General features: G+C 36.8%; 1 protein-coding gene across 1 annotated transcript in view; it reads right to left on the minus strand.

Moving 5' to 3' along the window:
- The window catches only part of TMA16 (translation machinery associated 16 homolog), a 35437-nt gene that overhangs the window by 9400 nt on the left and 1537 nt on the right, over nt 1-24500 (minus strand). Inside the window, exons 2-3 of the mRNA XM_080797333.1 lie at nt 15476-15588; nt 512-549 (exon numbers count right to left, since the gene is read on the minus strand). Of these exons, the coding sequence (XP_080653459.1) occupies nt 512-549; nt 15476-15588 (151 nt within the window). The remainder of the gene's footprint in view (nt 1-511; nt 550-15475; nt 15589-24500) is intronic.

Consider the following 24500-nt stretch of genomic DNA (forward strand, 5'->3'; position numbering starts at 1 on the left):
AAAATACTTAGGCCATAATCCTTCCTAATTCTAATGGTTTAGGGAGCTAGAATTAAACTTCAGAGATAAATAAATAGATAGACAGACAGATGTAGGTAGGTAAATATAAACTAGTTTCTGAAAAACAGCTAGATATTATTAACACTTTCTAAGAGTTAATGATTGATTTTACTTTGTTTAAATTAAGTTTAGTAAAGAAAATTCCCCAAAAGAATCAAAAGAAAATTGGGACGCCTGGGTGGCTCAGTTGGTTAAGTGGCTGCCTTCGGCTCAGGTCATGATCCCAGCGTCCTGGGATCGAGTCCCACATCGGGCTCCTTGCTCGGCAGGGAGCCTGCTTCTCCCTCTGCCTCTGCCTGCCACTCTGTCTACCTGTGCTCGCTCCCTCTCTCTCCCTCTGTCTCTGACAAATAAATAAATAAAATCTTTAAAAAAAAAAAAAAGAAAAATTGGCACAGAACAGAACTTCACTATAATTTAGTCAGAGTGTCAAATGAGTAAATCTGCTTACCAATAAGGTTGAGACGCAACGCCTTTTCATTCTTCAATCTTGAAAGAAAAGGTGCATGTGTTAGAAAATTTCCAAAAAAAAAATTTTAAATCTATCAAAAACAAAACAAAAACTGCCCACAAAACTTTAATTCAAGGATCACTCTTTTCTACACATGAAATTAATTTTGTTAGTGCAGAAACACTGAACACCATGCTCTTCTTCTTAAGTAACTGGAACAAAATGTTACTAGAAACTTTTCTTTCGGTCTTCAGTGACTAATGACTAAAAGACAGCTATAGAACAAATCACTTTTGAAAACACAAAAAAGTTTGATTGGATTATGAACGTTCAGGTGGGTAACAGTTGTGCACAAGAGTAATGAATACCTTCTAGAAGATGGAGGGCAGCCACCAAGACCAAAATGCCCTAGTATCACCTTTTAAACTTCAACAGAAACAAAACAGCATGTTTATTTTTCATAATTGAAAGAATGATAAGGAAAAAGAACTCATATATTCTCAGAAAACAGTCTAGGTAATACATGATTCCTATTGTTGGCATTCTAAATATTAATTCAGAAGACACCTTTGGACAGCTAGTTTTTGCCGCACTTTATGCTACTCACTAGATACAGCAATGAACAAAAAAATCTACTGTCCCTGACTAACAAAGCAGACAAGATTTACCCTCCCACTTTTACCAACTAGAAAACTGGAGAAATAAAATGAAGCCCTTTTTAATAAAAAATTTCAGGTACAGAATGGGGAAAGATAGGAAAGATATTCACAATATAAATAACTAACAGAAGACTTGCATTCAGATTATACAAACACTTCTTACAACTTAAGAAGACAACCTAATACCAAAATGGGCAAAAGATTTTAACAGATTTTTCACCTATCAAAGACATAGAAATAATTAGTAAGTGCATATAAAGATACTTGAACATCATTAGTTATCAAAATGTAAAAATTAAATCAAACTAAGGTACTATCATACAACCACTAGAATTTAAAAACTGATAATACAGCAAGTTTGAGAGGATATGGAGAGAATATAACTCTCATACACTGGTGGTGAAAATATTAAATGATACTATCACTTTGGATAAAGCAATTTCTTACATACTTAAACATGACACCTATCATATGACCAGCAATTCTTATAAACTTAGTTTCATATAAACTCAATTTTCTTATGTATTTTAACATACAATCACCATATGACCCAGCAATTCCAGTTCTAGAAACTGAAAAATGACAACAAGTGTCCAAATACTGTACGTGAACGTTCATGGCAGCTTTATTCATAATAGCAGAGGCTGAAAAATTTCTTCTTAAATGGCCAGAGTAATGTGGTCAGTCTCTATCACAACTACTGATTTCTGCCATCGTAGCCTAAAAGCAGCCACACACAATACAAAAGGAATGGGCAAAACTAGCTGCTTTCCACTAAAACTTTCTAATAACAACCGGGGCTGGACTCTTACTTTGCAGACCCCAATAACAGCCCAGTACTGTAAATAATCCAAATGAACATCATAGGTAAATGAATAAACAAAGTGCAGATCCATACAATTGAATACTACTCCGTAATAAGAAAGACAACTAATACGTGAAATATATGAAGTAATATGGGTAAATTTAATAAACATTATGCTAAGAGGCTGGCACAAAAAATTACATATAATCACTTCATTTATATAAAGCATTACGAAAGACAATTCAGAACACCTACAAACCCAACAGAAGATCGAAGAGAAGAGCAGCAATTCTAGAAACAGAAAATTGAACACTTTCTAAAAGGTAGGACATGCGGAGAAGTGAATCTGAAGCAAAGGGAAGAAAGACTGCGGGGGTAGGGGCTGGCTCCCAGGCAAGCGGTGGAGCAATGGAGCACAAAATTCGAACATGTAGAAGTCTGCTACATTGAGGGACATCACTCCAGAGGCGAAACAGGGATGGAGCCCTTTGGGAGACAATACAGTCTCGGGTCCCGCAGGGTCACAGAAGGATCAGGGCTGAGTGTAGCAGAGCTCACAGGTAACAGAGCGGGAATGCTGGCTACAGAGTCGGAGCCAAGAAGTGAGCTCTCAGGTTGTGGTTACCCTAAACTGTGATCCCTGGCACAATCGGACCACTGCTCTTTGAGCAGGGACCCCACAACTGGCAGATCTGGGGAAACCCACCTTCCTTCTCTGGAGGCAAGAATCTGGTGGATTTGGAGATTCCAAATGGGGCTATGTGTCAGAAAGAGAGATGCTTGGTCACAGGCTGGGTGAGCTTGGAGCGGGGCTGGAAGCCAGGGAGATGGGAGTGATTGAGCGCTTTCCTCCAAGGGTGCACTGAGGAGGGGGCCCCACCTCTCCACTCCTCCGGGCCAGAGATTTCCGCCTTGGGCAAAGACATTTGAGAATCACTATAACAGGCCCCTCCCCCAGAAGATCAGCAAGAACATTCATCCAAGACCAAGCTCACTGATCAAGGAGAACAGCGGAATTCCAGAGGAGGGGAAAGCAAAGCACGGAGTTCATGGCTTTCTCCCCGTTATTCTTTAGTCTTACAAAGTTAAATAATTTTTAAAATTTTTTTCTTATTCTAATTTTTTTTACTTTTCCTCTTTCCAGGTTTTTTAACTAGTTTAACACTACCTTCCTTAAAAAAAAACTTTTTAAACCTTCATTATTATAGTCATATTTTATCCTTCATTGTATCTAACTTTATTTCTTGAATACATATAGGGTGTTTTCTTCTAAAAAATTTTTGGGATACAATTTCTTCTAATAGATCAAAATATACCCTAAATCTAGTACAGGGCTTTGTTCTAGTCTCCAGCCTGAGCAAATTCCCTCCACTTTCTTTTTCCAACCAACTTACCTTATCAATTCTTTTTTTAGAATTTTTCTAAAATTTTCATCCTTACAGTCATATTTCATCCCTTCATCATGTTTACCCTTACTTTAGTATACATATAAGTTTTTCTTTCTTTAAAATTTTGGAATGTAGTTTCTTCCAGGAGACCAAAATACACCCAAAATCAAACGGGTAACTCTGTTCTATTCACCAGTCTAAAACATATATTATTTCTTAAACTTCTTTTTACCTCCTTTCTTCTTCCCGATTTAAGGTCTCTTCTGATTTGCTTAGTGTACATTTTTCTGGGGTCTTTGCCACCCTTTCAGTATTTTATTCTCTCGTTCATATATTCTTATCTGGATAAAATAACAAGGTGGAAAAACTCACCACAGAAAAAAAGAACAAGAGGCAGTAGTACCAAAGGCTAGTGACCTAATCAATACGGACACTGGTAATATGTCAGATCTACAGTTCAGAATGACGATTCTGAAGGTGCTAGCTGGGCTCGAAAAAGGCATAGAAGATATTAGAGAAACCCTCTCCGGAGAGATAAAAGCCCTTTCTGGAGAAATAAAAGAACTAAAATCTAACAAAGCTGAAATCAAAAAAGCTGTTAATAAGGTGCAATCAAAAATGGAGGCTCTTACTGCTAGGATAAATGAGGCAGAAGAGAGAATTTGTGATATAAAAGACCAAATGTTGGAGAATAAAGAAGCTGAGCAAAAGAGAGACAACTACTGGACCAAGAGGGGAGAATTCGAGAGATAAGTGATACCATAAGATGAAAAAATATTAGAATAATTGGGATTCCAGAAGAAGAAGAAAGAGAGAGGGGGGCAGAAGGTATACTGGAGCAAATTATTGTAGAGAATTTCCCCAATATGGCAAAGGGAACAAGCATCAAAATCCAGGAGGCACAGAGAACCCACCTCAAAATCAGTAAAAATAGGTCCACACCCCATCACCTGATAGTAAAACTTACAAGTCTTAGTGACAAAGAGAAAATCCTGAAGGCAGCCCGAGACAAGAAGTCTGCAACATACAATGGTAAAAATATTAGATTGGCAGCATACTATTCCACAGAGATCTAGTAGGCCAGAAGGAACTGGCATGATATGCTCAGAGCACTAAATGAGAAAAACATGCAGCCAAAAATACTATATCCAGCTAGGCAATCATTGAAAATAGAAGGAGAGATAAAAAGCTTACAGGACAAACAAAAAGTAAAAGAATTTGTACACACCAAACCAGCCCTACAGGAAATACTGAAAGGGGTCTTCTAAGCAAAGAGAGAGCTTAAAGTACTAGACCCGAAAGGAAAAGAGACAATATACAGAAACAGTCACCTTACAGGCAATACAATGGCACTAAATTCATATCTTTCAATAGTTACCCTGAATGTAAATGGGCTAAAAGTCCCAATCAAAAGACACAGGGTATCAGAATGGATAAAGACACAAAACCCATCAATATGCTGTCCAGAAGAAACTCATTTTAGACTCAAAGACAACTCCAGATTTAAAGTAAGGGGGTGGAAAACAATGTACCATGCTAATGGACATCAAAAGAAAGCTGGGGAGGCAATCCTTATAACAGATCAATTAGATTTTAAGCCAAAGACTATAATAAGAGATGAGGAAGGACACTATATCATACTCAAAGGGTCTGTCCAATAAGATCTAACAATTTTAAATATCTATGCCCCTAACATGGGAGCAGCCTACCATATAAATGAATTAATAACAAAATCAAAGAAACACATCAACAATTATACAATAATAGTAAGGGACTTACTCATTGAAATAGATCATCCAAGCAAAAGATCAACATGGAAATAAAGGCTTTAAATGACACACTGAACCAGATGGACATCACAGATATATTCAAAACATTCCATCCCAAAGCAACGGAATACACATTATTCTCTAGTGCACATGGAATATTCTCCAGAACAGATCACATCCTGGGTCACAAATCAGGTCTCAACCAGTACCAAAAGACTGGGATCATTCCCTGCATATTTTCAGGCCATAATGCTCTGAAGCTAGAACTCAATCACAAGAGGAAAGTTGGAAAGAACTCAAACATATGGAGGCTAAAGAGCATCCTACTAAAGAATCAATGGATCAACCAGGAAATTAAAGAAGAATTGAAAAAAATTCACGGAAACAAACGATAATGAAAACTCAACTGTTCAAAATCTGTGGGACATAGCAAAGGCAGTCCTGAGAGGAAAATATATAGTGATACAAGCCTTTCTCAGAAACAAGAACGGTCTCAAATACACAACCTAACCCTACATCTAAAGGAGCTGAAGAACAGCAAAGAAAGCCTAAACCCAGCAGGAGAAGAGAAATAATAAAGATCAGAGCAGAAATCAATGAAATAGAAAAAAACAAAAACAAAAACAAAAAAACAGTAGAACAAATCAACGAAACTAGGAGCTGATTCTTTGAAAGAATTAATAAGACTGATAAACCCCTGGCCACACTTATCAAAAAGAAAAGAGAAAGGACCCAAATAAAATCATGAATGAAAGAGGGGAGATCATAACCAACACCAAAAAAATACAAACAATTATAGAACATATTATGAGCAACTATACACTAGCAAATTTGACAATCTAGAAGAAATGGATGCATTCCTAGAGATCTATAAACTACCAAAACTGAACCAGGAATAAATAGAAAACCTGAACAGACCCATAACCAGTAAGGAGATTGAAACAGTCATCAAAAATCTCCCCATAAACAAGAGCCCTGGGACAGATGGCTTCCCAGGGAATTCTACCAAACATTTAAAGAAGAATTAATACCTAGTTTCCTGAAACTTTTCCAAAAAACAGAAATGGCAGGAAAACTTCCAAACTCATTTTATGAGGCCACCATGACCTTGATCCCAAAACCAGACAAAGACCCCATCAAAAAAGAGAATTACAGACCAATATTCTTGATGAACACAGATGTGAAAATTCTCACCAAAATATTAGCCAATAGGATCCAACAGTACATTAAAATGATTATTCACCAGGACCAAGTGGGATTTATTCCAGGGTTGCAAAGTTGGTTCAACATCCGCAAATCAATGTGATACAATACATTAATAAAAGGAAGAACAAGAACCATATGATACTCTCTACAGATGCTGAAAAAGCATTTGACAAAGTACAGCATCCTTTCTTGATCAAAACTCTTCAACGTGTAGGGACAGAGGGTACATACATCAATAACATCAAAGCCATCTATGAAAAAAACCCACAGCGAATATCATTCTCAATGGAGAAAAACTGAGAGCTTTTCCACTAAGGTCAGGAACACGGCAGGGATATCCATTATCACCACTGCTTTTCAACATAATACTGGAAGTCCTAGCCTCAGCAATCAGACAAAAAGAAATTAAAGGCATCCAAATTGGCCAAGAAGAAGTCAAACTCTCACTCTTGGCAGATGATATGATACTTTACGTGGAAAACCCAAAGACTCTACTCCAAATCTGTCAGAACTTGTATAGGGATTCAGTGAAGTGTCAGGGTATAAAATCAATGCACAGAAATCAGTTGCAGACAGAAGAAAGAGAAATTAAGGAGTTAGTCTCACTTACAACTGCACCCAAAACCATAAGATACCTAGGAATAAACCTAACCAAAGAGGCAAAGAATCTGTACTCAGAAAACTATAAAGTACTCATGAAAGAAATTGAAGAAGACACAAAGAAATGGAAAAATGTTCCATGCTCACGGATCAGAAGAACAAACATTGTGAAAATGTCTATGCTACCTAAAGCAATCTACACGTTTAATGTAATCCCTATCAAAATACCATCATATTTTTTCAAAGGAATGGAACAAATAATCCTAAAATTTATATGGAACCAGAAAAGACCTTACATAGCCAGAGTGATGTTAAAAAAGAAAGCCAAAGTTGGTGGCATCACAATTCCAGACTTTGAGCTCTATTACAAAGCTGTCACCATTAAGACATTATGGTCCTGGCACAAAAACAGACACATAGATCAGTGGAACAGAATAGAGAGCCCAGAAATAGACCCTCAACTCTATGGTCAACTAATCTTCAATAAAGCAGGAAAGAATGTCCAATGGAAAAAGACAGTCTCTTCAACAAATGGTGTTGGGAAAATTGGACAGCCACATGCAGAAAAATGAAACTGGACCATTTCCTTACACCACACAGGAAAATAGACTCAAAATGGATGAAGGACCTCAGTGTGAGAAAGGAATCCATCAAAATCCTTGAGGAGAACACAGGCAGCAACCTCTTCGACCTCAGCTGCAGCAACTTCTTCCTAGAAACATTGCCAAAGGCAAGGGAAGCAAGGGTAAAAATGAACTACTGGGACTTCATCAAGATCAAAAGCTTTTGCACAGCAAAGGAAACCGTCAACAAAACCTAAAGACAACTGACAGAATGGGAGAAGGGATTCGGAAATGAAATATCAAATAAAGGGCTAGTCTTCAAAATCTATAATGAACTTATCAAACTCAACACCCAAAGAAAAAATTAATCCAATCAGGAAATGGGCAGAGGACATGAACAGACATTTCCGCAAAGAAGACATCCAGATGGTCAACAGACATATGAAAAAGTGCTCCACATCACTCAGCATCAGGGAAATGCAAATCAAAACCACAATGAGATACCACCTCACACCAGTCAGAATGGCAAAAATTAACAAGTCAGGAAACGAGAGATGCCGGCAAGGATGCGGAGAAGGGGGAACCCTCTTACACTGACTGGTGGGAATGCAAGCTGGTGCAGCCACTCTGGAAAACAGCATTGAGGGTCCTCAAAAAGTTGAAAATAGAGCTACCCTATGACCCAGCAATCACACTACTGGGTATTTACCCTAAAGATATAAATGTAGTGATCCAAAGGGGCACGTGCACCCGAATGTTTACAGCAGCAATGTCCACAGTAGCTTAACTATGGAAAGAACCTAGATGTCCATCAACAGATGAATGGATAAAGAAGATGTGGTGTGGTGTCTCTCTCTCTCTCTCTCTCTCTCTCTCACACACACACACACACACACCAGAATACTATGCAGCCATCAAAAGAAATGAAATCTTGCCATTTGCAACAACATGGATGAAACTAGAGGGTTATTATGCTGAGCTAAATAAGTCAATCAGAGAAAGACAATTATCATACAATCTCTCTGATATGAGGTATTTGAGAGGCAAAGTTGGGGGTTTGGGGGGTAGGGAAAGAAAAAATGAAACAAGATGGGATCAGGAGGGAGACAAACTATAAGAGACTCTTAATCTCACAAAACAAACTGAGGGTTGCTGGGAGAAGGGGGATAGGGAGAGGGTGGTTGGGTTATGGACAATGGGGAGGGTATGTGCTATGCTAAGTGCTGTGAAGTATGTAAGCCTGACGATCCACAGACCTGTACCCCTGGGGCTAATAATACATTATATGTTAATAAAAAATTTTTTAAAAAAATCAGAAAAGACAAATCTCAACTATCAAAATAAAAAGAAAATCTGGGGTTGCCTGAGGCTAGGGGCAAAGGGTGAGGAATGACTGAAAAGATGCACAAGGAAGTCCTTTGGAAGGATGAAAATGGCACTATACACTAATCGTGGTGGTTAGACTAATGTATTGCGAAAAACCCAATCTGTACACTGAAAACATGACCATTTTACTGAATGCTATTTATACCTCAAAGTTGATTTTAAAAAACAGAGAATACTCATAATAAGGGAGAAAAAATTCATTCCTTTCAATTAAGCCTAGACAAAAGAATCTAGTTAGAAGTCAGGTTGCAATAATTCTGAATGAACTCAATGGGGCCTGAACTAGAATGGTTATCAGTTGGGATACAGAAAAGCAAAGCAATTTGAGATGCATTCTGTAAAGTAGTTTCTTAGATTTTTACCCATTATGCTTAGTTTCTCTCTGTCAATTTTCCATATTAAGACATTTTCTTTTGGTATCTAGAGTTCTTTTTAGTATACCGTGTAGGACATACTATATGTGTGACAGTACACCAACAAAATATTGCTATGCTGAGAAATCATAAAATAAAGCAAAAATAACACACAACGGCCATTTGCTGGGGCACCTGGGTGGCTCAGATGGTTGAGCATCTGACTCTTGATTTTTGGCTCAGGTCATGATATCAGGGTCATGGGACAGAGCCCCTCAAAGGCTTCCTGCTCAGCAGGGAGTCTGCTTCTCCTGTCCTCCTTCTGCTCCTCCTCCTGCTCATGTGCACATGCACTCTCTCTCAAATAAATAAACTTAAAAAAAAAAATAGCCATGTGCTCTCTGTAAATTGCACATCCCTTGAAATGCACTAGTCTCCAAAACATACTAGTTTCTTTTAATATGAATAAAAGCAATATTCCATATAGTCCTAAGTCAGAGCATTCAAATACTGAAGAAAAACATGTTTGTGCTCTTATTCTGTTGCTATTCACTCCTGCAGTATCTTTAAGTAATCAGAGTCTAACAATAAGAGGCAATTTGATTAACCTAGCGGGTCTGCTTTTGTATCCCCGACCACTAGTCAAAGGCACTACAACATAACAAATATCCTCCCTGATCTCCCCACCTACCTGTGTTTCTCCCTAAAAAGGAACCTTAGGAAGTGATACAGAGTCCTCAGTTCTATATAAAAGTATAGAAACTGGGTACTCTAAGCTACCTGGCTACCTTTGTTCCTTAGAAAACCACATATTTTTGGTAGGCAGAGAGTTCACAAAAGGTGATAGTGTCTAAAATGGTCCCCCCACTGATTCTTGTGTCTTAATAGTCATGGCCTGGTGATCCTTGAGTATGGCTGGCTAGACCAAGAGACTTCTAACAAATAAAATAGCACAATAGTGATGGATATCATTCTGAAATTAAGTTTCAAAGACTGTCTTCTGTCCTGGCCACCCTCTCTTGTTCCATCTCAGAGCCTTTGATCTGTCGGAACCAAGCTACCATATTGTGAGTAGCCTATGGAGAGGCTCATATGGCAAGGAACTGATGCTCCAGCCACCAGGCAGCCATGACTTGAGGTCTGCCTACAGCGACATAAGTAAGCTAAGAAGCTTACTTATGTGGCTATTGAAGCACCTCTCCCTATTAAGCTCTGAGATGAATGCACACCCAGTCAACATTTTAACACGGATTTGTGAGAGACTCTGAAACAGAAGCAGTTAAGTGGCACTGGAATTCTTGACCAAAAAACTTTCAAACTGCTCTGATGCCATAGAATTTCTTATGCGGCAATAGGTAAATAAAGCAAGTCAAATTCAAGTTCAAGTTAAATACCGGTGGTACCTTTTCTATCATCTTGCTCATCGCTGTCCCAAGAGTCTCAGTATCTTGTCACCAACCATCTCTCCAAAATATGCAACTCAGCATTTCTGTCTTGCTAGAAGTACTACTCTAGTGCAGAAAGAGCAGCAGTATTTTAAGATGCTATTTGTGTTTATGCCATTTAAATGAAATATGACTCATGGTCAATGATGCTGCTACTCAAAAAACTGACATCTATGACAGCCATCTAAGCCTGTTCATAAAATACACTAGACTTACTAAAACTGTGTTTGCTTCTGGAGCATAACAGTTACAGTGATGACTTCTTTAAAATAAATGAGAAAAATTTGTTTAGAACATTGCCCAAGTAGAAAAAATTAAGTATTACCTTTCAACTCTGTACTATAAAAATGGAGGCTTAGCCAATAATGGGACCTCCTGAGAATAAGTTATACAGGAATTACCATGTTGTTCAGTTTTATCCTTCCATAATTCTTTCACAATGTTGATTCTGTAAATCAGTGCATAAAATCCTGAAAATACCCGACAACATACAAAGACTGTAGGCTCACTGACACAAGCACTTACAGTGAACCAAAGAATTTAGTCAAATTCTAAAGCAGTATTTCCTAAAGTATTGCCACGTATACCACTAGCACTATATATGAGCTGATTTTTTAGATCTCACAGACACAGAATTAAATCATCTTTAAACAAGCTACTTTGCCCCTCTTTTCTTTTGATCCTCTCTAATTACATTAAGAAGAACACTTAGTTTAATGTTTATTTAATAAGTCTTCTAACCTTTGCCAAATCTTTTCAGCAAGGATAAAGCAAGCATGCCTCAGGCTCAGACCATACAGGTAAGGAAACAGTATTTGTTTTTAATACAGATCAAATGTCTCCTTAAAAAAAAAAAAAAAAAAGATACCTAAGGGAAATAGATTCTAAAAAAATATTAAGTAAATAATACCACAGTCAGTGGTTCTCATAGCGTGGTCCCTGAACCAACAGCCAATACCATTATCTGAAACTCATTAGAAAGCAAAATTTGGACACTGTCCCAGATGTTCTGATGGAAAATTCTAGGGGAAAGAACAACCTGTTTTAAAATGCCCTACAGGTATATCGCGTGTACACCTAAGTTTGTGAAATACTAGTAAAGACAGTAATTAAAAACTGCAAAAGCAGGGAAGTAATAACCTCGTCAATAGACAAAGCAAAATTCATGAAAATTATACATAAATTACTTGAAGTTTGAAAATTACTGTTTTAAAGTGATACTATCATCCTAATTAACCTTTACGGGGAAAAAAAAAAAAAGTTTGACTATACTATCACAGCACTTGTCTATTTTCTTCCAGAAAACTTCTAGCCAAATCATTGTGGAACAGCTAACCTTTACTAAATATGCCTTTACGTCTTGGTAAGGAATTAATATATAACAATAAACGTGCTGGTTTCAATCAGTTAGTAGAGAAATATATCTACCATTTATTTATTAAAATGGAAGTCTATTTTAAAATAGCTAACATGATGATTTTTGCCTTTGTAACTTCATTTTAAGTAATTCTTTATTTGTCACTCCAGCAGCTACTGCGAACTCTCACAGGCCAAAGATGGAGGGGAGAATAGGCAAGTTATAGTGTGGGCTGCTGACCAGAAAGGGGACACTAAGCGACAGGAAGAAGAAAAGAAAGGGCATTATATACACATTTTGTATTCCTAAGAAAATTTTGCTATGAATTCTTCACATCAAGAACACAAACCAACTTCCACAATGGCGTAAGGACCTATGAAAATCCACTTTTCCATAAAAACAGAGAATACTAACAAAACTTTTCAAAATCAACTTTTCCAGAAGTATGAAAATTAAACAAAGCTTGCAAGAATCTGAGGAGCATTCTCAAGAAAAACAGCCCAATCTCCATAAGAACAACAAACCTATGAATGTGCCTAATCCATCACCCCTTCATCAACTCCGCAACAGTGCTGAAAACCAATGGACTAGCAACTCTCAGCAGTTGTAAAAGCCATCTTCCTAACGGCCACTAGAGACATCAAATTTAGAGTTCCCCAAAACCTTCAAACCCAGAGAATTGCTACCATTTGACCTGATAGGCAGCATGCTGAGAAGCTTGAAGTTACTTTGTCCTTAGATAATCTGACTCAGACAGAGCTCTCTGTAGGAAGAGCTCTATCCCCAAGTTTTTTCTTGAAAATAATCAGCAGCAATTATCTAACATAGCAGCTGTCTCAGTGATATTACCAGCTGGGGGCTAACAAAAGGTGGACTAAAAAAATTTAAAGGAAAACTGGGAAATGGAATGTGCACAGTGGACCTGAAAGCAAGCCCCAACATACTTCTGGGAATCTAGAATGCCGTATGTACATTAATGTCTATGTTCATGCTAAGGAGAAACCTGAACAGGCCCTATTCTCTCACCTCTGGCTAACCTTGAGGCTCTATGCAAACAAGAAATGAAGTCTAACTAAACTGCATCCTGGTGTATCAAAGCCATGCTCAACAGATTCAAAGAGCCCTTCAACAAAGGCCAAGAGACTTATTAGCTAAAGGCATTTAAAGAACTCTCTGTTCCAACATTAGCTGACCACCGACTGAGCAAAAACATCAATGGCCACACACAACAAATAGAATTTACAAAATCAGTCTAGGAAAGTCATGAAGCAAACAACACAAGAACAAACCTAATTGGGTATAGGGGCTGGAGATGTCTATTTAACAGAGCTGTCACACTGTAATATTGACAATGTCCAGTTTTCACCCAAAAATTATGAGACACACAACAAAAAAGGAAAGATATGGCCCATATTCGGGGATTAAAAATAGCAGTCAACAGAAACCTCCTAAGGAAGCCCAGACAGTTGGACCTATTCGACAAGGACTTGAATTCAGCTATAATAAACATATACAAAGAATTAAAGAAAACTGTATCTAAAAATTTCAAGGAAATTATGAGACCAATGTTATACCAAACAGATAATATCAATAAAGAGACAGAAATTACAATGATGAGTCAAGTAGAAATTCTGGAGTTGAAAGATGTAACAACAAGAATGAAAAATTTACTAGAAAGATTCAACGGCAGTTTTTTGCTGGCAAAAAAAAGAATCCACAAACATAATAGCAAGTTAACTGAAATTATCCAATCTGAGCAACAAAAAGTGGAAAGGAAAGAAAGATAAATGAAGAGTCTCAGAGACCCATGGGACACTACTAAGAACAACACCAGCATATGTATAATGGGAGTCCCAGAAGGAAAGGAAAGGACAGAAAAGATAGATATTTGGAAAAATAATGGCTAAAAATCTCCCAAAAATCTCTTTCTCCCAAAGAGAAACATTGAGCTACACACACAAGAAGCTTAACAAACTCCATGTAGGATGAAATCCATGTAGGATAAACTCAGAGATCCACACCTACTAGACGTACCTGTCAAACTATTCAAAGACAAAGAACAACTTTACAGTGTCAGAAGTGACTCACTGCATTCAGTAAGATAAACAACTAAATTCTCCTTAGAAGCCACACAGGCCAGAAGGCTGAGGGATGACATATTTAAAGTGCTGAACAGAAAGACTGAAAAAAGAATTCTATGTGCATGAATTCTATATTCTAAAGTTTCCTTCAAAAACAAAGGCGAAATGAAGGCATTCTCAGATAAAACTTAGCAAATCTCTGACTTTCAGACCTATCTTATAAGAAATAATAAAGGGAGTCCTACAGGCTAAAATGAAAGGACAGTGAATAGCAATTTGAATCCACATGATGAAATAAGGGGCACCAGTGAAAAAAAAAGGTACAGGTAAATATAAAAGACAGTATAAATGTATTTTTGTGTATATTCTCATAAGACAACTGTATAAAAACAATCACTGTAAAACTGTGTTTGTGGGATTGTAACGTATAAAGATGTAATTTCTTAACAAAGGAGGGAGAACGGAGCCACAAGGAAGGAAATTTTTGGTATACTATTGAAATTATCTTGAAATTAATCTGAGATAAGATTGTTTTAAGATTTAGTTGTAATTTTCAGAGCAATAACTAAGAAAATAACTAAAAATATAGTGATCTCTACTTTACTAAATGATTTCCAAATTACTAAATCAAATTACTAGATCAATTCTTAGCTCTCATGTTAATCAAGAGCAAATGACATAGCTTGATCACCACCTTCTCTTTGAAACACAATCTTCTTTCTCCTCTTTCTCAGTCTCACTTGTTGGATCCTTTTTCCAGCCTCTAAACGATGGAGGCCTCTGGGATCAATCCTTGGCTCCTTTCTCTTTTCTAGCTACATTTACACATTAGATGATCTTCTCTAGTCTCATCACTTACCGTCCCATCTAGAAACTGATGACTCCCAAATCTGGGTTGCATCCCTAATCAATCCTCTGAACACCAGACCCAACATATCCAACTTCCCATTTTGTATCTCCTTCTATATATCTAATAGACAACTAAGTACTTTAACCTATATGTCCAACATATATCTACATAGCTCCTGCCCTCACATCTTTTAGCTCTCTGCTCCAATATGAACTTCTCCAGATAAGCTACACATGACTATTCTATATAGAATAGAACCCCTCCATCACTTTCTATCCCATAATTCTTTTTCCTTTTTCTTCATTATGTTCATCACAACCTACTGAAGTGTATGTTTCTGCTTTACGTAAGCGCTAGAAGAGCTGAATCCTTGTTCACTGTTTTACCTTCGGCGCACTGAACATACTTAACATTCATTAAGGGGAGAAGGGAATACTGATGAAAAATGAATGTATTAATGGGCTTTACACCAATGCAATACAAATGATAAAAAGATACTTACTTTTCCTTTTTTTCTTGTTTGTGGGCCTCTCTTGTAATTTGAGCTGCTCTTCTACTATATGGATGGATGACTTTTTTTTCCCGTCCTACAATTTTTCCCTTTAGGGCTTTAGGCTAAAATTAGGAAGACACATGACATACACAGTCAGATATATAAGTGATTTCTGTTAAAAAATTTCTTTAGAAATAAATTTAAAAAACAGTAGTATAAGAAATACCATAAGCCAGAAACACTACTCTAGGAATTAGGAGATAACCCAGACCTGCTAAATGATTGGAATGGCATTTGTTTCCATTGTCATAACAGAAATGATATATTCAAAACTACTCTTCAGTGATATAAAAAAGAAAGGCACAGAATGGGTCAATAAACCCAGCTCTTCAACTTTTCTATTTTCAAAGTAGGTAAAAGAATGCACCTAGTGAGAAGACAAGAGTTAAAATTGTGTTACAGTTCTACATGGATGGAACTAGAGGCTATTATGCTAGGAGAAATAAGTTAATCAGTCAAAGACAATTATCATATGATCTCACTGATATGAGGAATTTGAGAAAGACAGAGGATCATAGGGAAAGAGAAGGAAAAATGAAACAAGACGAAACCAGAGAGGGAGACAAACCATAAGACTTTTAATCTCAGTAAACAAACTGAGGGTTGCTGGAATGGAGGAGGGTGGGAGAGATGGGGTGACTGGCTGACGGACACTGAGGAGGGTATATGCTATGGTGAGTGCTGTGAATTGTGTAAGACTGATGTATCACAGACCTGTAACCCTGAAACAAGTAATACATTATATGTTAATTTAAAAAATTGTGTTATAGTTTAAAAAGTTGGGGAGGTAGAAGGAACATCGGATGTTCATGGGAGCTTGACTGTAGAAGTTGGACATGGAACAGTGTGGGCACTGAATCAAAGAAAGTCAAAGTTGGGTTCACAGAAAAACAGGAATAGAAGAAAGAACATAAGCCATCTCAAAATTAGCACACCCCGAAAAGAACAAATTATTTTCCCCTTCAAACCTGATGCCAGTTAACAAGGTCACAATTCATTTAGTCCACTGAATTCTACATTTCAGTTAACTCTTTATTCCTACATAATTCTGTATTTTATCAGACCTGTTTTTAATTTGGAATTAGATTTGGCTTCCTGTAAGAGAAGCCCAAAATAATAATGGTGTAATCTGATAAAGTTTAGTTCTCTGATGTAAAACACAGGAGCTGGAGGCTCTGCTTCACAAAGTCCTGAGATCCAGACTCCTTCCACCTACTATCCTAAGGGTATAACCTCCTATATATCTATATAGTTCAAGATGACTTAATCTAAGTCTAAACTCTAACCACTGAGAAGTAGAAAAGAAAATCAAAAGGCATACCCCTTCCCTTTAAGAGCAAAATCTCAGAAGCTGGAGTCTTCCGTTTACATCCCATTGATCAAAATTTAATCACTGGGTAACGTAAGGGAGAGTGGTAAATATAATTGTTATTCACAGAAAAAAAAATACATTATTACAGAAAAGAAAGGTTCTATTTGGGGACACCTGGTGGTCTCTAACATAACTAATCCTCAAAAAGGCTTCTAGAATCTTCTCTTCAAAACTACTGTTATTGCCTTAATTCAGCCTCATGATTTTTCATGATTAAAAGGCCTTTAGATTCTCACTGCTCATTCTTTATTCATGGAAGTCGCAGAGCTTATTTTCCTACAACATTTATTTAGTAAAGTCCTTCCCCCTTGCTAACGAGCTCACAGTGAGGTCCCAAGTCCTTAATGCAGAAAACAATTTACCCCCAACGTACTTCTCCAGCATTATTACTCATTCTTCAAAACATCCTTCATCCCATTCTTACTGAACTTCTCCCCATTTCCAGAACACACCATGCTGTTTCATAACTTCTGAAGACTGAGGTTGTTACCTCTATCTGAAAAATCCTTTTCCTTCCTTGTCTTTTCATAAAATACAACTCAAAGTCACTTCCTCTGTAAAACTTCTGGCAGAATTAATTAAAATGACCACCAATTCCTCATTCACATATATATTCATTCCTTCAACAAATATTTACTGAAATACGCCAATAAATATTTATTGCTCTCTTCTTGATACACCTAGGCAAGGTAACTGCCACTCTGAATCCCAGAAAGGCACTGGAAGGTGGTTATAGGGACAGAAAAATAATGTGAAACCATCATACAACAGTATAGGCATGCTTTGTTTTACTGTGCATCGCAGATATTGTGGGGCGTCTTGTTTTGTTTACAAACAAGGTTTGTGGCAACCCTGCATTAAGCAAGTCTATCAACACCACTTTTCCATCAGCATTTGCTTACTTAATGTCCCTATGTCACATTTCAGTAATCTTGCAATATTTCAAACTTCATTATAATCACCGTATTTGTTATGGAGGTCTGTGATAAGTGATCTTTAATGTTATCCTTGTAATTGTTTGAGGCCACCATGAACTCTGTCCATATAAGCAAACTTCATCAATAAATGCTTTGTGTATCCCTACTACTCTCACTGACCAGCCAGCCATTCTCCCATCTATCTCCCTCTCCTCAGATCTACCTCCTGAAACAAAACAGTATATACCTTACACCAATTACTAACCCTACAATGGCTTCTAAGTGTTCAAGTGAAAGGGAGAGTCATGCATCTCCCACTTTAAATAAAAACCTAGAGATTATTAAGCTTGATAAGGATGATATGTACAAAGCTGAGATAGGCCAAAAAGTTAGGCCTTTCTCTTGTGCCAGTTAGCCAAGTTGTGAAGGCAAAGGAAAAGTTCTTGAAGGAAACTAAAGTGCTATTCCAGTGAACACGGGAATGATAAGAAAGCAAAATATCCTTATGGCTCATAGTTTTGAGTGGTCTGGGTAGATCACATCAGCCACAACATTCCCTTGAGCCAAAGCCAGAACAAGGCCCACCTCTCTTCAATTCTATGAAGGACAAGAGAGATGAGGAAGCTACAGAGAAAAATCTGAAGCTAGCAGAAGTTGGTTCATAAGGAAAGAGGCAGTCTCTATAACATAAAAGTGCAAAGTAAAGCAGCAAGTGCTGATACAGAAGTAGTAGCAAGTTATCCAGAAAAATCTAGCTAAGATAATTAATGAAGGTGACTACACTAAACAAGATTTTCAATGTACACAATGTACATAATGTTCTTACTGGAAGATGCCATCTAGGACTTTCACACCTAGAAATGAAGTCAATGCCTGGCTTCAAAACGTCAAAAAATAGACTGATTCTCTTGTTAGGGGCTAATGCAGCTGGTAAATTTAAGCTGAAACCGGTGTTCAATTACCATCCCTCAAATCCTAAGGCCCTTAAGAATTATGGGAGATCTAGCCTGCCTGTGCTCTATAAATGGAACCACAAAGTCTGGTTGATAGCACATCTGTTTATAACATAGTTTTCTGAATATCTGAAGCCCAATGTTGAGACCTACTACTAAGAAAAAAAGACTCAATTTAAAATATGACTGTTCCTTGACAATGCACCTGGTCACCCAAGAGCTCCAATGGAGATAAACAATGAGATTAATGTTGTTTTCATGCCTGCTACCACAATATCCATTTTGTAGCTCATGGATCAAGGAGATTTTGACATTCGAGTCTTATTAAAAAAAATTTGATAAGGCTATAGCTGCCATATACAGTGATTCCTCAAATGAATCTGGGCAAAATAAATTCTTGAAAACCTTCAGAATAGGATTTACCATTCTAGATGCCATGAGGAACATTCACGATTCATGGGAAGAGGCCAAAATATAGTAAGAACAGGAGTTTAGAAGTTGATTCCAACCTTCATAAATGACTTCAAGGGTTTCAAGACTCCTAGGAAGGAGGAAGGGACTGCAGATGAGGTAGACATAGCAAGAGAACAGAACTGGAAAAGCCTCAAGATATGACTGATTTTGCTGCAATCTCATGATGAAACTTGAATGGGTAAGGAGCTGCTTCTTAAAGATGAACAAAAAAAAGTGGTTTCTTGAGATGGAATCTACTTTTGATGAAGATGCTGTGAAGAATGTTAAAATGATACACAAGATTCAGAATATTAAATCAGCATAGTTGATAAAGCAGTGGCAGGGTTTGGGATGACTGACTCCAATTCTGAAAGAAGTTCTACCATGGATAAAATGCTACCAAACAGCAATGCATACTACAAAGAAATCGTTTGTGAAAGGAAGAGTCAATTGATGTGGCAAACCTCATTATTGTCTCATTTTAAGAAATTATCACAGCCATCCCAATCTTCAGCAACTTCTACCCTTATTAGTCAGCAGCCTGACTGAGGCAAAAGCCCCCACCTGCAAGAAGAGTACAACTTGCTGTAAACTCAGATGATGGTTAGCATTTTTCAGCAATAAACTATTTTATTAACGATTTTTTAAAAAGATTTTATTTGACACAGAGAGAGATCACAAGTAGGCAGAGAGGCAGGCAGAGAGAGAGGAGGAAGCAGGCTCCCTGCTGAGCAGAGAGCCCAATGAGGGACTCGATCCCAGGGCCCTGAGATCGTGACCTGAGCCGAAGGCAGAGGCTTAACCCACTGAGCCACCCAGGTGCCCTAGCAATAAACTATTTTTTAATTATTTATACTGCTTTTTAGACAGATGCTACTGCACACTTAATAGTCCACAACAGAGTATAAATATAACTTTTCAATGCATTGACAAACCAAAAAAGTCATTCGACTTGCTTTACTGTGATACTCGTTTTATTGGGGAAGCCTGGAACTATACCCACAGTATCTCTAAGATGTCTGTATATGCATTCTTTTGTTATTCTCTGCACATGTGGGGCTGGGGGGGGTGCAAGAAAAAAGGTATGGTAAGGATTTTTTGTACATGAAGTTTACCTAGCAAACATGAATCAATAAAAATGTTTCAGGATCCATGGTAGGTTGCCTCTAAGATGTCTAAGAATGAATTCCACCTCTGGATATTCATGTCTTAAGTATAATCTCCCCTAGAGTGTGGACCTAGTGACTTATTTTTAATGAATAACATATGGCAAATGGAGGAACTCCAATCCTGTGATTAGGTTTTGTAAGGACTCTGGCTTCCACCTTGCCTATTCTCTTTTGCTCTCTCACTAGGCTCACTCTGATAGAACACAACTGCCCTGCAGTAAGCTGTCCCATGAAGAAGCCTATCTAACAAAGAAATGTGACAGGCCTCTAGTCTACGGCAGTGAAGAACTGAGGCCGAGTCCAGTTGTCTACTAGGAGATAAACCCTACAAAGAACTATATGAGTGAGCTGGGAAGTGCATGCTTCCCAGTTGTGCCTTGGGATGAAACCACAGCCTCAGATTATACCTTGACTGTAACTCTGTGAGAGATCTTGGAGCACAGGATCCAGGTGAGCCATATGCCTCATTCTTGACTCACAGCAACTGTGAGGTAATTAATGCTACTGTTTTAAGCCACTCAACTTTGGGACAACTTGTTACACAGAAAGAGAGAACTGACGAAGACAAAAATGAAGAAAATAATAAAGCAAGTGTACCCTTTGTAAAGATATCTTTATTCCATATATCCTAACAAATAAAATGTTTAAAAAAAAAAAAAAGAAAAAGAAAAACAAGTAAAGGTTAAAGAACCCCAAGAAAAAGAGATGCTCTCTGAGGCTGCTAAAGCTTAACAGCTAAAATTATAGAGGTATAACACTGTTTCAGCAATATGTCCTAGTCTATAAAAATATTTCCTTTAAAGATTTAAAAAGAATTTTCTTCAGAACAAGAAAAATTCTGATAACCTTGGAGAATGAAAATGTCCTCATAGCTTAAGAAGTCTCAGGAAAGAACCTCCAAGACTTGGTAAAAGAAGAAACAAAGAAATTGAATTTATATTCTGACTCAGCTGTAGTTTGTAATTCCTTGTGTTATTCATGAAAAGGTTGCCTCAAGGCAGGATATGAATATATAATAAGGAACAGAAATATGTACAATATAACCTGTTAAATTTTAAAACATGTCCATATTTTTTCAATATATTAAAATAAAAAAGAAATGCTTCAACAAGGAAAATTAAAGTAAAATCCTATCAATAAAATTTTAATGTATTAAACAGTCTAGTCAAGCTAAATATCTCTTAACTGAAAAGCAATTAATCTCTATCAGTCAGGGATTCTCCAAATTTACTTGTAGGGCATTTGATGACTCATAGAATAGTACAGAATGTAAACATAAAACGCAACTGGGCATGGAGGAAAAAAGGTGTATTTGCTACAGAAGATTAATAGTTATATTTTAACTTTGAACGATAGAGCAAAAACAGCATTTCTTTTCATAAGCGTAACTAAGGATTTCTTTCCATAAACATAATTAAGGTACTGTTTTGAGTAACTATGCTTACTTTGAAAAGTTTCTGGCACCACAAAAATATTCCAGTCAGAAATTAGTATTGGTATTAGTAACCTAACAACCTTTAGCAATTACTTCAGAAAATTCATTCTAAACTTCTTTGGACTCGTAATTGAGAGTAACAGAAGAAAACACATAAATAGTTTATTCAAACACAGGAACAGAAAGAGGTATTTCAGGGGCAATATGCTTCAAATATTCCTGTTAAAATCATAAATAATAAAAAGGAATTTTTCCTAAAAGACCATCAAGGTCATCATAGAATCCAGGGTCAACTAGAGACAAAAATGCCATTTAGACTACCCAGTGCAACTAGAAACCTAGAAAAATAATCATTCCATCAAATGCACTTAGGGTACATATAGGTACACAAATACTTAAAAAAAAAAAGTATAAAACTAATCATCCCTGTAACTGAGAAAACTATAGTGTAATATTTTAAATGCCAAAATAAATATCAAAGTATGATATACTAAGTCACTAATGACAAGACAAAAATGAGATGGATTAGTTAAGAGAAGCTGCGTTTTTCTTTTTTGGGGGCAGTGAGTCTACCATGAAGAAATCCAGTACATTTTCCCTCCTTTACAAATAAATATGACACCAGTGACAATCATTAGCTAGAGTTTCCAGTAGGAACTTAATGGTTCAACACATACTTCTTTCTAAACTACACCCAATTCTCAAGAACAATTTCAAATTCAAGTTTACCTCCTCCTTGAAGATAGCCAAGAAGAACATTTCTGGACCTTAGAACCTTTCTCTTTTGGTAGCATTTGCCACGTAGTACCTAATATTAAACTGCACTGATGAGGCATTTAATATTTACAAGTCATTTATACTTGTGTTTTATATTCTCAACAGTGGCTCCTTAAATATTGTTAAAACATGTCTTATTAGATTGAAAATAATACTCTGAAAGAAGTAAAAAAGAAGTAGGATGATGCCCCAAGTCAACATTTGCTGAGTGCCCGCTGTGAATTAAAAATATTAAAAATGGTCTTTAAAAGTGTGAATTATCTCATATAATTTTAATCGTTCATAAATAATGCTCTCCTTAAGAATACCTTAATTAATTCTCTAATGCAGACTTCAATTTTATCTTTCTTGCAAAAATCTAACATCAAGCTCTTGGTTGTTATCAAAAAGACAGATAATAAGCAGTGAAGAGGATACGGAGAAAAGGGAACACTTGTGCACTGCTGATGGGAATGAAAACTGATAGAGCCACTATGGAAAACAACAGAGAGGTTCCTCAAAAAATTAAAAACAGAACTACCATATGATCCAGCAATCCCGCTTCTGAGTATATATCCAAGGAAACAAAACCACTATTTTGAAGAGGAATCTGCACCTCTGTTCACTGAAGCCTTTTTTATCATAGCCAAGACATGGGAACAACCTAAAGTGTCTTTTGACAAATGAAGAAAATGTGTTATATATACACAGTGGACTATCAACCAGCCATAAAAAAGGTAATCCCACTATTTGCAACAATATGGATGAAACCCAAAAGCATTATGCTGAGAGGTAAGTCACACAGAAAAAGACAAATACGGCATGATCTTACATATATGTGGAATCTATTTAAAAAAACCTTATAGGAAAAAAACCTTATAGAAACAGGAAGCAGACTGGTGGTTGCCAGGGGATGGGGTTGAGAAATGTTTCAAGTTGGTCAGTGGGTACAAACTTCCAGTTACAAGATGAGTAAAGTTCTTGAGATCTAACCATACTGTATTGTATACTTGAAAGGTGCAAAAGAGTAAATCTTAAAATTGGTATCTATGTGATGTGATCTATTAACTAAGCTTATTGTGGTAGTTATTTTAAAATATACATGTATATCAAATCATAACACTGTACATCTTAAACTTATATTGTGTTCTAAGTTAATTATATCTCAATGCAGCTGGGGAAAAAAGCAACCACCAAAATTTAGTAAGTTGATTTGTTGTTTCAGCTTACATTTATAGGTGAGTCCAACAGCACAAAAATCTTGTCATTAAGGAATATGTAGGTAGTCAGTAATAGAGTTAATGCCCACAGTAATACACAAAGATAAATTGAGGGAGGATGATGGCACACTTTTAAAGTCTTGTAATCTAACTCTGGAGAAAAATAAGCATGCTTAAACTTTGTAATAGGCTTCTACAAAAAGGAATATAGCAGAGTGCCTTGTGGTATAGTACATACCAAATTAAAAATTTTTAGTACACTAAAAACTTCACAATTCAGAATAAAGAAGTGCTGGGTGGGATGAATTAGTATGAAAAGACTGTTCATGTTGGTTGAATTAACTTCTGATTAAAGAAAAAGGTATGAATTAGTAAAGCTCCAGGAGATGTTCAAAATAAGAAAAAAATAAATGTGCAAAGTAACAAAGTGGACAACTATAAGCTCTACTATTAATTTACAACTATTACTAAAGTTAATTTCAACAATTAAATTACATTTACCAGGTGCCAGACATTAGACTGAGTGGCTTACATTTAATTTTCACAACAATTCTATGAGGTAGTTACTATGATTATCCACTTTAACAGGTGGACAACTGAGACTTAGAGGGGTCAACTGAGACTTAGAGGGGTTAAGTAATTTCACCAAGGTCAAAATTTAGCAAAGACAATTGTCAAACTTAGTTTTCTGGAACTCCA

This window comes from Martes martes, assembly GCF_963455335.1.
Source record: "Martes martes genome assembly, chromosome: 2".
In the NCBI taxonomy this organism is placed as follows: Eukaryota; Metazoa; Chordata; class Mammalia; order Carnivora; family Mustelidae; genus Martes; species Martes martes.